Source organism: Prionailurus viverrinus, chromosome A3, assembly GCF_022837055.1.
Source record: "Prionailurus viverrinus isolate Anna chromosome A3, UM_Priviv_1.0, whole genome shotgun sequence".
In the NCBI taxonomy this organism is placed as follows: Eukaryota; Metazoa; Chordata; class Mammalia; order Carnivora; family Felidae; genus Prionailurus; species Prionailurus viverrinus.
Genome location: NC_062563.1, coordinates 88,060,794 through 88,077,934, shown reverse-complemented (window position 1 = coordinate 88,077,934; position 17,141 = coordinate 88,060,794). Strand labels below are relative to the sequence as shown.

The 17,141-nt window shown below is 45.3% G+C and overlaps 1 protein-coding gene across 17 annotated transcripts in view; it reads left to right on the top strand.

The window, feature by feature from the left end:
• The window catches only part of ADD2 (adducin 2), a 105,064-nt gene that overhangs the window by 62,413 nt on the left and 25,510 nt on the right, over nucleotides 1-17,141 (top strand). For 15 of the 17 annotated variants that reach the window (XM_047853639.1, XM_047853645.1, XM_047853641.1 and 12 more), the window contains 7 exons: nucleotides 271-487; nucleotides 2,237-2,375; nucleotides 9,574-9,725; nucleotides 10,126-10,206; nucleotides 12,650-12,799; nucleotides 14,194-14,337; nucleotides 16,268-16,366. In XM_047853639.1, coding sequence (XP_047709595.1) covers nucleotides 305-487; nucleotides 2,237-2,375; nucleotides 9,574-9,725; nucleotides 10,126-10,206; nucleotides 12,650-12,799; nucleotides 14,194-14,337; nucleotides 16,268-16,366 — 948 coding nt within the window. In that variant the 5' untranslated portion in view covers nucleotides 271-304. The remainder of the gene's footprint in view (nucleotides 1-270; nucleotides 488-2,236; nucleotides 2,376-9,573; nucleotides 9,726-10,125; nucleotides 10,207-12,649; nucleotides 12,800-14,193; nucleotides 14,338-16,267; nucleotides 16,367-17,141) is intronic. The other 2 variants (XM_047853644.1, XM_047853643.1) reach the window with 1 other exon arrangement.

The following is a 17,141-nucleotide window of genomic DNA, read 5'->3' as shown; positions in this document are numbered from 1 at the left end:
CCACCGGGGTGTTGCTGTTTAAGCGGGGCAGGTTAGTGAGGGAAGGGTGGTAGACGCCTGAGCCTCTGCCATATTTTCGCTTGGTCCGATGATGTGTTAGCGCCCCCTATAGATAGGCAGCTGCCGGCGCACTGCAGTCCAAACCGCTGCTTGGCTTACAAACCCTACTGAAAATAGCCACCTCCAGCGTGTAAATACAACCGAATCCAGCCCCTCTGTTTTAGAAAACTGTACTACGACTGGGAGCACCCTCTTCTCTTCTCTTTGTAGGTTTCCAGGAGTGGATCGTAAACCCACCAGGAGAATGAGTGAAGAGACCGTCCCAGAGGCTGCCTCCCCCCCGCCCCCGCAGGGGCAGCAGTACTTCGACCGCTTTTCTGAGGACGACCCCGAATACTTGCGCCTTCGCGGTCGCGCAGCGGACCTGCGACAGGACTTCAACCTGATGGAGCAGAAGAAGCGCGTCACCATGATCCTGCAGAGCCCGGTGAGCGAGGTCCGCCCCAGGCGGGTGGGAGAGGAGAAGGAGAAGGAGGGAGGGGAGAGGGGAACTCGTATTCATTTGGGTGAACCTGAAAGCTATAGAACTCCTACTTGCTCAGCGTCTTAGCAATTTTAAGCCCGTTGACGGGCCTGGCCCTGGATTTAACTCTCTCCCTAGTCACTGGTGGATGGCAAAACCTGGTTTATGTGCAGATGGCTTGGCTTGGTACTGGGAGGAGGTGGGTATGAAAGACAGGAGCCCTGCCTCAGTTTCCAGTCTTCCACCAAAGCTGTAACACTGAACTAACAGGCATATTTGTATAAACCAGAGGCCAGCAGGGGGCGCCATGTGGAAGGCTCGGGCCTCCCATTTTTGAACAGCGCAAAGAACTCACTGTCAGGGCAAGAAGGTTGACACGTATGGGGCAGAGGTGAAGAGGGTCTGGAAGCCCCAGGAGGTGGAGAGAGTGGAGGGTACAGAGAGATATGGGCCGGGCAAGAGAGGGCAAGTCACGATCACCCTACCATGGCCCCAGACTTGAGGTCAGTTGGTACCTGCATGGCATGGACACAGAACTCATCCTTCCACAAGTGGTGCATTGAGAAGAACAAAGCATGGACCTAATGGACCACTGAGTGGGAGGCTGATGCAGGTTGGGTGGTGTGGGGGGTGGGGGCAGCAGAGCATTGTGGAATGGGAGGGTGAGGGCACAAGAGCTGCGAGGTCCTCAGGAAACAGTGCATGATCCTAAGGCTTGGGAAGCTCAGGATGGAGCTGGCATCTCCAGGTGCCTGCTGGGATGGGGGTCTGCCTCAGTCCCCACGGGGTTTGGAGGGCCAGGACATGTAGTGGGCTGTGTGGGACCCTGGTTGAGAGCACACAGTGAATGCTCAGACCTCACAGAGGAGCGTTGAGGTAATGGTCCTGAGTTTTGGGTGACAGGTGTCTATGTGAGGAGCCTGGAGGAATATGGCAGGTACTAAAAGCATTGAGATGATGGAAAAACTCCAACTTGTGACTAGGAGAGATGGCAGGTGTGGTAGGAGTGGCAGAGTTAGTACCAACCCAAGTTTTGGGGCCTGAATGGATAGGACTCTATTCCCAGGCAAGAAATGAGGACATGAGGAGGTCATGTTTCTTCTGTCCTTTTATAGATTCACCAATGCCTATTTCCTCCTGCGTGTTCCCTGCTGCCATCTGGTGGACAGGCATGTCTTAGTTATGGTCTGAAAAGCCAGGCTTAGAGTTATAGGACATCAGAAATGGAAGCTACAGGGAGGACAGCAAATCCTTCCATATATGAGGAAACGGAGGCCTAGAAGAGCCATAGGCATGCCTACTGGACAGGGACAATAGCACACTTTTCCATTCAGTTCTGCTTTTTAAAATGTCTCAATTACTAAAGTGAAGCCGCCTTAGCCTGATGGTGGTGGGTAGGGGAAGTCCAGGTGGGTGATGGGGAGTGTGTCTTGACTATCACTTAGACCCAGGAAGGACCTGGAATCTGGATTACGGTTCATAGGGCAAAGGGAACACAGCAGGGGAATCTCCTTTTTGCTTCCCAAACAGCAGTTTGGGGGGGGGGGTCTCCTGAGGTACCTGTGGAACCCCCAGTATTTTCTGGGGCCTGAGGATCCCATGTGTGGCCCTGGCCTAGTTGAGCCGGGGATAGGGGCGGGCACTTGGAAGAGGGGCCCTCAGTCTCCTGCATGAGACACACTGGGGGGACCAGCGCCTTGGGGCCTGCTTCAGTCTTTCAGGGAGGAGCTGGAAGGCCTCATCCAGGAGCAGATGAAGAAGGGGAACAATTCCTCCAACATCTGGGCCCTGCGGCAGATCGCGGACTTCATGGCCAGCACCTCCCACGCAGTCTTCCCAACATCTTCCATGAGTATGTGGGGAGCTGGGGAGCTGCCAGGAGCAGAGGTGGAGGAAGTGGGGCGGGGAAGAGAGGGTTGGTTGCCAGGCTACGGAGTGAGTGGTGCAACTGGGTTTGCAGACCTGGGGGACCAGCCAAAGAGGTACCTGGCTCTGCTTCTGAGGCTGCTGGATTTAAAGACCCACAGAAGAATTCTTCCTGATGCCCAGAAATAGAATGGGGAGGATGACGTACAGGAAAACCTTTTTCTCGTTCTGCTGGGGGAGGGAACGGGAATGACATGGTGTCACTGCTGTGAGAGGCAGGGCAGCCTCTATGTGACTCTTCCAGTCCCCCTCATATCATAAGTGGATTAGCATGAAGGGAAGAGTGTTGCAGCTCAAAGTCCCTTACATGGCCTCTACTTGAGCAACCAGGAGTGGGGAGTGAGGATTCTGCTCCCTGTTACTCTAGTTACAGGTGCAGAACCGAAGAAAAATCCTTGTGTTCTAGCAGCAGGCCCTGACTCAGGCTGCTCTTTCCTCAGTCTCCTGGAGCCACTCCCTTGCAGATGGGGTCGTGGGGATGAGAGGAGGCCATTGAAGCCAGTGTCTCAGTCTCACACTGGACAGACCAACCTGACTCCCTAGACAAGAGCCACACACATCCAGAGCTGGGCATGAAACCATTTTCCTAGTCTCTGAAGCTCTGCCCACAACCTTTAAGAAACAAACATTAAAAAATACTTGGGGCGGGGCGCCTGGGTGGCGCAGTCGGTTAAGCGTCCGACTTCAGCCAGGTCACGATCTCGCGGTCCGCGAGTTTGAGCCCCGCGTCGGGCTCTGGGCTGATGGTTCAGAGCCTGGAGCCTGTTTCAGATTCTGTGTCTCCCTCTCTCTCTGCCCCTCCCCCGTTCATGCTCTGTCTCTCTCTGTCCCAAAAATAAATAAACGTTGAAAAAAAAATTAAAAAAAAAAAAAAAATACTTGGGGCACCTGAATGGCTCAGTTAGTTAATTGTCCGACTTCAGCTCAGGTCATGATCTTGCAGTTCATGAGTTCGAGTCCCGCATCGGGCTCTGTGCTGACAGCTCAGAGCCTGGAGCCTGCTTCGGATTCTGTGTCTCCCTCTCTCTGTGGCCCTCCCCCACTCACACTTTGTCTCTCTTTCCTTCAAAAATCAATAAACATTAAAAAAAAATTTTAAAAATACTTCCCCTCAACAGCATAAATACAGGAATATGACTGAAAATTAGGAAAATAATTCAAGAAAGAGAAATAAAAATCACTGTACTGTGTTCTTACAACCAAGAAATGACTATTATCAATATTTTGGTGTATATCCTTCCAGCCTTTTTCTCTTAACATAGATAAATTAAGAAAACAAAAATGGAATCACATTATATATGCAAATTTGATAGCTTAACATATCTTGACTAATTTTTCACATAATAAAACATGGTTCTGTAATACAATGTTTGGTGGAGGTATGCATATTCTGTGGCATGGCTGAGTATGCCATAGTTCATTTAACCAGTTTCCTATTTTTGGACTTTTAGGTTGTTTACAATTTTTTGCTGTTGTGAACAACAATGCAATAAATTCTTCGATTTATTCTATGACTAGTTTCTAAAGACAGATTGCTGGAAGTAGAATTGCTGGATTAAAGAATTTGCATGTTTTGAAGATGTTAATGCATAATGCCAGATTTCCCTGGAGAAAGAAAGAACCAATATACATTCCCACAAAAAATGCAGTCATGCCCATTTCCTGCACCTTGATCTGTGCATAGTATGTATTATGCCATTCGTTTCATCTTTTTGATTTGATAGGCAATAAATAGCACTTTGTGTTTTAATGTGCATTTATTTAATTACTAATGAGGTTGGATATATTTTCATATACATACTGGGATGATTTTATTTTTGTAGTAAATTGTAGTACAATTCAGAATTGTATCACATTCTGAATCTGTCGGTACTTTCCTTTGTGTGTTCTGTTTTTGGTTACACACTCAGAAACACCTTTCCCATGTTTTATCATCTCATGGGACAAATACCCTTAATTATTTATTTGTCAAATCCTCAACTATTTGTGCCAGTTTGTTCTTAAAAGTAACTTTAGAATTTGTCATGTTCCGCACCACCACCACCACCCCCCCCCCACCCTCCGCCAATCTACCTCAAAAATTCCCTTTTGGGATTTTGGTTGGGATTGTATTGAATGGATTCATTTGGTGAAGCATTTATAAATTTACAATTTTATGTTAGAATATAAGTTCCACAGGAGAAAAGATATTTGTATCCTTTGTTCACTGCTGTACCCTAGAGTAGTGTCCTGGACTTAGAAAAGTAGCTGTCACAGAGTAGGTGTTTTAAAAATATTTGCATGAATGAATTTTAAGTCTGTTCAGAGATGATGTATGTCTTCTGTTTATTTGCTTTTTTTTTAACCTTTTTTAGTGTCCATCAGAGAAGGTTAGTAGTTCTTTTCATATAGTCCCTACTAATTTCTTATTAAGTTTATCTTGGAAATTTTATGTAACTTTGTTATTTAAATGATTTTTTTCTCCACTCAATTTTCTTTCTGGTTATAGCTGTCACCAGTAGCTTCTTACCAGAAGCTTACCAGTACCAGAAAGGTAGCTTCTTGCTGAACTCTTAAATTCTAATAGTTTCTCAATTAATTCTCTTGGGTTTTGTATATTTAAAAAAAATCCCATGACCTGCAAATGATGTTCATTTTGAATCCTTCATTTCAACATTTACCCTTTGTTTTCTTTTTCCAGTTTTCTCACTGTATTCATTAGAACTCTCAGAACGATGTTTAATAATCGATTAGAGAATAATCATTCTTGTCTTGTTTCTGACTTTAATAGAAACCCTTTACCCGAAGAGTTGAGTTTGTGATCATGTTGAGGAAATCTCTTCTTATTCTAGTTCAATATGGGTTCTTCTCAGAAATGGATGTTGAGTTTATAAAATGCATTTTGGGCATTTATTGACTTTCCTTTCTTTGAACTAGTGATGTGATGAATTATATTAATAGATTTCTGAATATTGAAGTATTTTTTCGTTCCTGAAATCAATCATTCCTGGTCTTGATGCATTCTTCTGAAAATATTCTTCTAGATTTGATTTGCTAGACTTATTCAGGATTTTGCATATTCATACATGAGATTGGTCAGAAATTCCCTTTTTGTGCAGTCCTCATTTAGTACTGGTATTAAGGCTATAATTTCATAAGATAAATCAGGTGATCCCTGCACTTTTCTTTGTCCTGATGGCATTTATTTATTTGTTTGTTTTTATTTTAGAGAGGAGGAGAGGGGCTGAGGGGGAGACAATCTTAAGCAGGCTCCACACTCAGTGTGGAGCTGGACATGGGGCTTGATCCCAGGACTCTGGGATCATGAACCAGAGCTGAAATCAAGAGTTGGATGCTCAACCAACTGAGTCACACAGATGCCCCTGTCCTGATGGAATTTAAATAAGATAGGAAGTCTCTCTTCCTTGGAGATTTATTATTCACTAGTAAAGCCATCCAGATAGGCGACATTTTTTATAACATTTTTTTTTCTCAGTTTTATCTAGGGTCTTTAAAAAATTTATTTTGCTAGGTCCTGAGTAAATTTTGGCCATATATTTTAAATAAATGATTCATTTCATAGGGAGTCTCAAAATTATTAGAGTAATGTACCATCTTTCTACCATTTAAACTTTCAGTTGTGGACGAGATGACATCCCATTCTCATTTCTGGTGTTGTGTATTCCCCCTGTCTTTTTACAGCCAATCCAGATGTTGGTTTATTCATATATCTTGCATAAGCCAATTCTTGGATCTATGTATTTGTTCTACTAATTTTCAAGTTTCCCAATTCATTGATTTTGTTTTTCTATTCATTAATTATTTTCCAAAAGTTTTCTTTGGTTTATTTTGATATTTATATTTTTTTCTGGAATAGAATAAAATGAATACTTTATTTTCATTCTAATTCAATAATAAAGACATTTTAGGCTATGAATTTTTTTTCTCTGAATGTAAGTTTGGTCTTACCTCATTAATTTTGACACAGTATTTCCTTTATTGTTAATTTCTAGATAGTTTGCAGTTGCTGCTTTGATTTATTTTTATTCTAAGAACTGTCTGGGAGTGTGCTTTCTCATTTCCAAGTGGTTTAATTTGTATTGTTTTAAAGGTTTGTTGATAATGTCTAATTTTATTGCATTGTGTTTGGGTAATGTGGCCTATTTAATGTCTATGTTGGGGATTTACTGAGATTTTCTTTGTGCCCTAATATCATTTTTAAATGATATGTAGATTCTGTCTCTAGGGCATAGTGTTTAATCTGTATCTTCATTTATTATTTTCAATTTTATAAAAAGTGAGATTTGTGTTGTTTTCCTCTGTATATTTGATTACTGTTCATTTCTCTTTGTATTTCTGATGGCTTTTGCTTTGGACCTTGCTGAAACGGTATCCAAAGCAAAAGTGTTCTTTATAGCTGTAGCTTCATTATGAATTATAGGTTTATTTCATGTAGGATAATGTATACAATGGTCCTCCCAACAGTGACCTCTGCTGTCTGGCTTTGTCTGGGGTCCTTATGCTTTTGTTATACCTCCCTTCTTGGTGCCAAGGATGAATATTCCAAAAGGATGTGCTTTCCCTGATTTCTATTTTGATAATAGTATTATGATCTCTGTTTATTTTTGTTTACATTTTCTGGGCATAGTTTTGGTGACTCTTTTCTTTTTACCTGCTTTATGTCACTTTATTTTAGTGTTGTTTGTTAGTAAACCTCCTGTAGCATTGTCTTCTGGCATCTATTGCTATAGCAGAGAAATTTGAAACAGGCTATTTTTTTGTTACTTTGTAGGTAACCCAAATTTTTTTGTAGGTGTTTGTGCATTTTTTCTCCTTATCCTTGTATTTCAGAAATGTGTCAGGAAGCATATAATTATAGGCTTTTTCCCTTCATGGACTTTTCCCTCTGGCATGTAGTAAATCCTTATAACTTATTTACACAGGTCTCTTTTTCAGTTCAGAAATTGTTTCTGTTATATTGATGTTAATTATCTATATGCTGACTCTCTGGTCTTTGTCTTCCATAGCTATCCTATTTTTTTCTCATCGTTTTCATGTCTCTGACCTTATATTCTTTCTTTTGGGAGAGAAATAGAGCTGACCAGAATTCTCACTGCCTCACTGGCCAGCAACTGTCAGAAAGACAGTTGGATGCCTGAAAATCTGATTAGTCTATGTCCAGGGTATCTGAGTCAGGGATTGTGGACAGGGGAGGTTCCAAGAGTCATGAATTCACGCACAGATAGGTTGTTCTTTGTCCAGCTCCATTTGCCTTAGAATTTTGTGGTGGTTCTGTGTTTTTATTTTGGTTTCTTTTTTTTTTTTTTTTGCAATAGTGTGTCCTTCAGTCTTAGCTTTCCTAGAGGGGTTAGTGAATTTTCATCTTTTTCTGTGTTCTCTTAGGTCCCTTGAGTAAATGGCTTGGTTAGATCTAAGTCATAAACCTGGCACTCAGTATCCTAACTTTTGTGAAGCTGGTCAGAACAAGCATTCTTTCTCTTAAAACCCTGAAAGCAGAGGTTCTGAGTTGCTGGTGGAAGCTTCTGGTCTCTTCTCCCACCGTGGGCCTGTGGGTGGGATAATCCTTACAGCAAAGCTCCATGGAGTGGGGGAGGGGGACACTGATACAGGACACGGAAGATGTGATGGCATGTTTTTAGACCTATTCTGGCCTCCTGGCCATCCCTGGGACTCCATAGTTATTTGTAAAAGAAGGATTCCAAGAAATCGTGGATAGCCCCTCTTGCCTGGCTTTATATGGGGGCGGGGTTGCTTTTGATATCCCTCCCTTCTTGCTGCTAGGGATGAAGCAAAGAGGTAATTGCTTGTCTAGGGAATGCACAGAGAGGAAGAAAGGATCCCAGACTGGTCAATTCCAATTAGAAATTGTTGACTTTAGAATTTTGTTGTCCTTTTTGCCAGTTCAGCTGAGCCTTTGGACCACTTCTTTCTCTGTCAACCATGGTTACTGGACACATGCCCTGGAGGTATCCCTCTGGTGGTCACAGGCTTTCTGGGGGCATATTCCTGACATGGGGTGTTTTGAGTTTGGTTCTGTTTGCTTTACATAGGCCCAACAGCACCTGATACACCCTCACTTCTGCAAACAACCTCATCATTTCAACTAATGGCAAACCTGATATAGGACATATATCACATTGTGTAGTAGTGAGGTTATTGAGATGGCGGAAGCTTCTAAAGGGCATTTGAATCCATTAAAGTTTTTAGTGAGATGCTGGGAGAGGCAGCATCAGGAGGCTCCCAGCCAGACATCATTTTAAGCCAGAACCCTCTCCTATTGATTCTTTTATTGGTTTCTGGATACTAATCAGAAGTGCTGGTCTCAGACACCCTCTTATGCCTTCTGGAGGTGTGCAGGCAGCAGTCATCATTTTTAATGGGATAGACTGGACATCACCTCCTAGACCCTTTGGGTGCCCTGAGGATAGGACCATCAAATCTTCTAGGCCAATTTCCAAATCCTTTCCACATCCCTCCAAATTCCCAGAAAGAACCATAAGTAACCAAGGGACTGCACATCCAGAGGGGAAAAGATGTGGCCTGCCTGAGGCCTGAAGCCTTTCAGCCAGCCATACTGACTTCTGGAAGTTTATGACTTGTCAGAAAAGGTTGAGGAATTGACTTCCTGCCTGACTTGGCTTTCTAATCTTCCCTGTTTCTAAAGCAGAGGAGAAGTTATATTACATGATATAGTTTAAACAATATGATAATAGCAGGTCTAATGATTAGGAACTTCTTCATGAAAACTAGTTGATGAAATATATCCCTATTGATGCCCATAAACTTACTTCTGCTTTTATTCAGTGTCCATCTTCAGGATTTATTGTAGGCTTGGCATTCTGAGAACTCTCCATTCTGTGGTTTGAATATTGCCATGAGTTTTGACCAAAAGCAATGCCATTTTTATCTGAATAAGCAGAAGACTTACTTGGGCACAACTATCCATTCTATGGACATTCTCCCCCTGGGTAAGAGTCAAAGAATATTTAATTCCCTGCCTGTGGAAGTTTTGTGCAGTTGTGGTGCCAGTGAGAATTTGGAGAGGACTAAGGCAAGGAAGGAAGGGGGGCAGACAGGAGCCCTGATCCTGAGAGCTGCCGTGTCCCCGCCCTGTTTCCCTGCAGACTTCTCCATGATGACACCCATCAATGACCTCCACACAGCTGACACCTTGAACCTGGCCAAGGGAGAGCGGCTCATGCGGTGCAAGATCAGCAGCGTGTACCGTCTCTTAGACCTTTATGGCTGGGCCCAGCTGAGCGACACCTACGTTACGGTGAGGAGAGCATCGTGGAGTGGGGTGGGCACTGTGTGTGGCCCTGACAAAATCGGAAGGGAGAACTCCTGCTGTTGGCATGGTCATGCACTGAGCCCTTTCAAGGTTTCTAACCATTGTGGTCACTCGTGGCCACTTCTCTAGATAAGGAGCTAGGAACTCCTGGAGCCTATTTCTAGGGCTACCCCTAATCATTGGGAGATTCCTATTGTAGGTCCATTGCCCCAGTTCCAAATAAAGGCTGGATCTTCTTCATCTCTCATGTGCTGGAGGGAGATAAGGGTTCCTGGGAGGAAGTTTTAGATGCAGTGGATTCAGGGGAAGAGGGGATTCAAGCAGAGAGTCCTTGGAAATGATCCCTCTCTCTCCTTGCCACTGACAACATGTGTCTTCCTTCCAGCTGAGAGTCAGCAAGGAACAGGATCACTTCCTGATTAGCCCTAAGGGAGTTTCTTGTAGTGAAGTCACCGCATCCAGCCTGGTGAGTACAGTCTGGCATCTTGCTGCCTATTCCTTGTTGAAACAACAGCAGCCTAGAGTGACAGGCCATCTCCAGATTAGCTGCTGTTGTCCTGTTCCTTGTGGAGCTTGCAGTCTGGTGGGCCAGAGAAGACACATGGCCCTGAAGCAGAATACCCATAGCACAACCCAACCATGAGACCAAATGCAAGGTGCAGGCAACAAGCGCAGTCGGAGGGAGGAGGAGGAAGAGGAGGAGGAGGAGGAGGAGGAAATGGAGGAGATGGGCACGGGGTCTTCCTATGCCTGGGATTGGACCCCAAAGGCTGGGAGTGGGGAGGCCTTACTAGATTCGGGGATATATTAGAACAACAGCCAGTACTTTCTCTCAAGCACTCTGCAAGACCTGCCTAGTGCTGGTGCCATTCGAGATAGCTTCTGGGACCCCTTTTGGTTCTCTTGCTCCTTTTAGGTGTAGTAGGAAGAAAGTTCCAGAAGTTGGTCTTGAGCAGGAAAGATTCCTGGGTGGGAGAAGGAAAACAGTAGAAAGGACTGTCTTACAAGCAGAAGAGGGCCAGTGGTTGCGAGGGGCTACATCATCTGTGCTGCACAGCCGAGGCCAGAGGGTGCCACCTCCAGGCCTCTGCCAGCCTTGACACACTCTCACATGTTGAGTCCAGGCTTGCAGTTAAAAGAGCCAGCTGACAAAGTCACAGTGTATTTGGGCAGGGCAGGACCATGAGGACTGCCAAGGCCACTTTACAGGGAAGAGAGGATGCTGGTGCCCAGGGAGGTAAGTGACTTGAACAGGGCCACCTAACAAGGTCATGGTTGAGTCAGACTGGAACCAAAGACACAAGGAGGCACAGGCTCTGCCTTTAAGTCATTCGTGGCCTAGTGGGGGAGCAGGCAAGTAAACTCAGAGTGAAGAATGCTCTCCTATAGCAGGAAGCTTAGGGAGCCCCAGCAGGAGGGGCAAAGGAGTTGGGTTGACCCAGTGGTGAATGAACTGAGTCCCCAGGAAACCACAGGATAGGCAGACATAGACCGGGACAGCAGGGAGGGGCTGGGCAGAGGCAATTGTGTCCTCAGCAGGAAGACAGTTTGCACAAAGCCAGACACATGCCAGATCATGGTGCACTTAGGAGGACAGTGAGTGGCTGCATCTGGCTCATATATTAGTGAGGCTGGAATGGTGACAGGGACCAGATGATAAATGGCACCAAAAGCCTTGTTATGGTGCTTTCACTTTATTCTGCTGGTTGTGTAGAGCCTCTGAAGCACTGTAAGCAGGTGAGTGATGTGGCCAGGTTTCCGTGTAGCAATCGTACCCTGCCAGCTGTGTGCAGAAGTGACTTTAGGACAACTGGCTGGTGCTAAGAAGAGGGTGCTGCCTTGGATAGTGCAATGTCAGGCATAGGGGCAGTTCTGTGAGGCAGGAGTGGGGGATTGGAGTGAGGCAGAAGCTGCCATTGATAAAGAAGCTCCAGGGTTTCCCCTTAGCCAGGAGGAGGTATGGACATGATTGTACTCGCACAGGGTTGTTTTTGTCTATGCTTAAGCATGATTAAGGAATAGTCTTTTGTCTTGCTGTGTCACAAAGTGACCTTCTCTAGTGGTGATGTTCCGTGAAACTGTTTATGCTAAGCAGGGAACACCACAGCCTGACTGTGTGCAGAGCCAGCCAGAGCCACCATTAGGGGTGTGTGTGTGTGTGTGTGTGTGTGTGTGTGTGTGCGCGCGCGCGCACATCACATGAATGTGTGATTTTTAGCCATGACACCTACTACCTCCTTGGCATCAGAAGCAGATTATATTATAAGACCAGTGACTAGTTTCTACCTGTCCTTTAAGACCTAGCTTTTGGGTGATTAGTAAATGGATGTTTATTATACCACTCTCTTTACCTTTGTGTATGTTTAAAAATTCAAAGTAAAGAGTAAAAAAACAAGAAAACATCTCAGATGTTACTTCTTTTGGGAAGACTTCTCTGATCTCCTTCTTTTACTGGGATCAAACACTCCTTCCATCTGTTTCTAGAGAATTCTGTGATGGACTGTCTTCTAGCCCCTCTACCCAAGTTGTGGTCTGTAGACCAACAGCCTGGGTGTCACTTGGGAACTTGTTAGGAATGTAGACTCTTGGGCCCCATTCTTGGCTACTGAATCAGAATCTGCATTTTGATGGGATCTCCAGGTGATTATTATACCCAGTAAAGTTTGAGAAACTCTGCTGTAGTATTTTTCCTGCTGAATTATAATCACCCATGTTGCCTGTTGGCCTGTATACTCACTGAGGGCAGAAACCAGGTCTCTTTTTCTCCCAACACCAAGCCCAGCCCTAGCTCCTGGTGTGCTGGAATGTCTGAATACAGTGGGTAGGCGTGTGCTGGCCCACGGGCAGGGAGACTTGTGAGGGCCTCTGCCGGCCCTGTGGCCATCAGTCTCTCTTCTTCGTTGGCCCAGATCAAGGTGAATATCCTGGGAGAGGTGGTGGAGAAGGGCAGCAGCTGCTTCCCAGTGGATACCACGGGCTTCTGTCTGCATTCGGCCATCTACGCAGCCAGACCTGACGTGCGTTGCATCATCCACCTGCACACGCCAGCCACCGCAGCCGTGAGTGTCCACTCCTTAGGCCGGCATTTCAGACCCTGAGGCTGGCGACAGACCCCTGCTACCTGCTTCTCTGAGGTTCTCCCTGAGGAAAGACCTAAGCCCCCCAAGCTGGTAGCAGTCTTGTTTTTTAAAAACAGTTCTGGAAAGATTTCCTGGAACTCAGGCCAAGTTGAGGAGAGGGAACACCCAACGTGGGGACACTAATCCTCTCCATTTTCTAAGCACCAAAGTCTTGGTTTGGGGAGATAAGGTAAAGATGTGTAATGCCTGCTCTACTGCGTCCCCCACCCTGCTGCACACACATACACAAGCACTACTGACCCAGGTAATGGTATCTCTTGAGTTCTGTTCAGGTCAGTCCTACTGGACTAAGGGCTGACACCTGCCCCCAGCCCCTCTCTCTAGTAAGGAGAGATCTTGATAAAAGATAATACAGTGGGAACCTGGACTTGTCCACTCCTCATTGCCCAAGGTAGGCTGAGAGCTGGGATTGCAGCAAGGAAAACCAGGAGAGAGTAGAAGCGATACCCTCAAGTATCAGATTGTCCGTTCAAGGGCTCTGGTAATTTCCCCATGTGTACCTAAGACACTGCAGTGTCACTTGGAAAGGCAACCACCAACCAGTTCTGGATGTTTCCCCAGCCTTCAACCCATCTTTCTGACTACGAGGCCTCATACCTACAGGGGCAGAGCAGACTTGTCACTGGCCTTGGGCTTTTTCTACCAAGTACACTAGTTATGAGGATTCAGATTTTCCAAAATTTGGGCCAAGACTGAATGATATATGTGTGCTGAGTGTCCATTTCTGCAGGCTTGCTCATGGGGCAGAATGAGTGAACAAAGGCAAGAAGCTCTCCTAAATCTCTCCATGCCCTTGCTTTTAATAAAAGGCAGGGTGTGGGGCATGGATTTTAACCCTGTTCCCTGGTGCTCTTATTGCCCTGTCACGAGTAAGACGGGGCTTCTCAGTGAGCCTCCCTGTTTCTGCCCTGACCTCAAGGTTGAGGACTTCCACCAGCCCATCCCAGAGGACCCTGGACCCTGCCTCACCCCAGCCTCTTCCCTGAGTCCTAGGACAAGAGAAGAGCTGGGAGTGGGCAGCAGCACCAGCTCTCTCAAGGGCATTCTCTGTAGCAGTTTTAGAAAATGGTATATTGACATGGCTGCTATCAAAATGGTAAGATTTGGGAAATCTGGAAAGACATCAGAGGAAGCAGAAAGCCAGACCCAATCAGGTGCAGCAGAGGCAGAGGGTGGTGCCTTTGTTGGGGGCTTACTCCCTCTACCAGTAGTCCCCAGAGGAGAGTCTGGCTGTGCCACTCTGAGGAAAGCGCAGATGTGACAGAGGAGCTAGGGGAGCTGCAGGTGCTAATCATTCCACTGTCTCACTGAAGGTGTCGGCCATGAAGTGCGGCCTCCTGCCTGTCTCCCACAATGCCCTGCTGGTGGGGGACATGGCCTACTATGACTTCAATGGTGGGATGGAGCAGGAAGCGGATCGAATCAGCCTGCAGAAGTGCCTTGGACCCACCTGCAAGGTTTGCTCAGCTGTTCCGGGAAGACGCTCTGGGGTGGGATTGTCAAAAGCCTACATCATGAGTGACATGTGTTCAGTGGACAATGTTTCAAAGTTGCACATATACAAAAAAGTGAAAAAAGATTCTCTATATGCCACTACCCTGAGATTTTGGTGCTCACTCGAAATATAGTCACATAAATTTATAAAACTAGGATCATAAAATATATTCTCCTTTCTCCCTTAGCAATATCCAGTAAATACCGTTGTGTTTTATTATTTTATAAATCACTATTTTAAATTATTAAAATATACCTCATTATATGAATGGCTGTGTCACCATTTTACCTTAACAGTCTTCTGTAGTTGGACATTTGGAGGGTTTTTTCCCCTTAATTTTTCCTGGATATGAACAACATGCAATGAAAATTCTTTCATTTAAATCTCTGTGTATGCCTGAGACTGCATCCTTAGGATAAATGCCTGGGATGCACATTTTAGAACTCTTACTTCATATAGGCAAATTGCCCTCTCCTCCCCAGCATCTGGTATGTGAGAACGCTGCTTCCTAGTCTTCCTAAACTTGTTATCATTTTTTTTTTTTTTTTGCTAACTTGGTAGAAACAGAATCTCACTATTGTTTTTTTTTTTTTAATCTAAAGACCTATATTTTAACAGCAAATAATTAGGGGTGGCCAGCTTAGTACAGGAAGTTTTGGAGCGGAGCCTGGGCTGATAGATGCTTGTTCCTGTCCTCAAAAGGCACTCACTGCCTGAGTCATTTCCAGTCTGAGAGCCCCTGTCTTCCCATCTCTGACACAAGGGAGAAATCCCTGCCACTCTCTCCTGACATTCTCTAATGCCTCATTAGCAATGCCCGGAGAAGGAGGAGATGTTCACATCTATGAAATGCTGTCAGAGTTTGAGACATGGGGCATTTGCTATCTACAAAGTCTTTTGGAGGCCAGAGTCATCATCCCTTCCTGTTTCCCTTGAGAGGAAAAAAACTCCAGCTGTTTTCATTCAGCAACAGAGAATGTGATGATGAGGCCACTAGGCCTCAGCCGAGGTCTGCAAGGACAAATCCAACACACCGATCTGTGTTCCTGTTACTCAGTGGGCATCATCTGTTTTCAGAGAGTTCTTGAAGATAAAACTAACCAAGGAACAGTTTCTACATCTGAACTTTGGGGAGTCAGGCTCTTAGTGTAAATTCATTTCTGTTTCTCTCCCCCACCACCACCCCTTTTATCTCCCTGCTCTTGGCTGACTCACAAACATTGCACCAACAGTGAAAACACCTGGGTTCTAGTTCGGATTCTGCCCCTGACTAGCTGGGAGACTTTCAATTTCTTTAGGCCTCTGTTTCCTCTTCTGTAAAACCAGAGAGTTAGAGTATAAGGTCACTACAGCTTCTTTCACAGAGCTATAGGGTCTTAGAGCTGGCAGGACATCACCGAATTCATGGAGAGGAGACTTGAGGTCCAGAGAGGTGACATGACTCACCTGTTTCTTCAGAACCACCTCTTGAGAGAGCCACCCCCTTGGGTTTTGGTTTCCAAGTCAACCAAGTCACAGGATCCAGAGGTTGCTTTTGAGGTTAGTCCCTAATATTGGACATCAAGTAATTTCGTTCAATTTAACAGACACCAGTTTTTTAGATTTCTAAGCCCTCCAAAGCCTAAAAATCCAGGTATTGCCCAAAGAAATCCAGCAAGCTACCTAGTCTCAGTTTTACAAAGCATCTTCCATTTCTTACAGATGATGCCTCGGGTTCATATTACATGTGGGGTAGCTAGGAATGTTTGTAGGGGGAGAATGAACAAGGAGTTGGTGGGGAGGGTGCTTTGGGATTGGATATGGAAACTGATCTGGAATAAATGAAAAATTGCTCCTTCTTAACTAAAGTTTAAAAGACTTGAAGTTTTAATTGGCCATTTGCTCCTCTGCAGATCCTGGTGCTAAGAAACCATGGAGTGGTTGCTCTAGGTGACACCGTGGAGGAGGCGTTTTATAAGGTCTTCCACCTGCAGGCTGCATGTGAGATACAGGTGAGCAAGTTCCTCTGGAGAGTGGGCCCCAGAGTGCCTCTGACGCAGGCCCCCCTGGCTGTGATTTAAGGAGTCCTGTGAGCCAGCCATCTGAAAGCCTTGCCCTGTTTCTCTGCCTTGGAACCACCTTATCCTTCTAAAGTTTCACAATTAGAATCAGTTTTGCAGCTTTAAAATATTTATCACTGTTATCTAACAACCATTGCCTACCTCTTGAGGGTCAGTGCTCGGGGCAGGGAACTTTGTAGGCCCATCAATTGGATGGTGGTAGAAACCATAATAGGGCATATAAAAGTTCTTACCATGCTCAGGTCCTACCTGGGGTATAATTGTAACATCTAGCTATGCCAAATAGACACCACTTAGGTAGGTCTTTTTTTTTTTTTTTTTTTTTTTTTTTTTTTTTTTTTTTGCGTGGAGGGTGTAGTTTGTAAATACTATTAACATGGTCCAGCCCAGAAAGAGAAGCGGAGAGCAGGCCAGGGTGAAGTTTGACATGGCAAGCCTGAACACCAGGGAATCCCCAAAGTAATGTCCAGGGAGCCCATCACAAAGTTCCCCTAACTAGTAAGCGATGGGATAGAGGGTGGGTGGGGAGTGTCAGTGATCATGGGCCTCCTAGAGGAATTGGTGGAGAAGCAATAGGAAAGCACAAACCCTATAGTTCTTCCAGTTAACAAAATAATGTTGGATAACCCAAACACATGCTCCTTTCAGTGTGACAAGCTGTCAGGGGTGAGGAAGGTGGCCTTGCAAGCTGAATGGACATCATCCT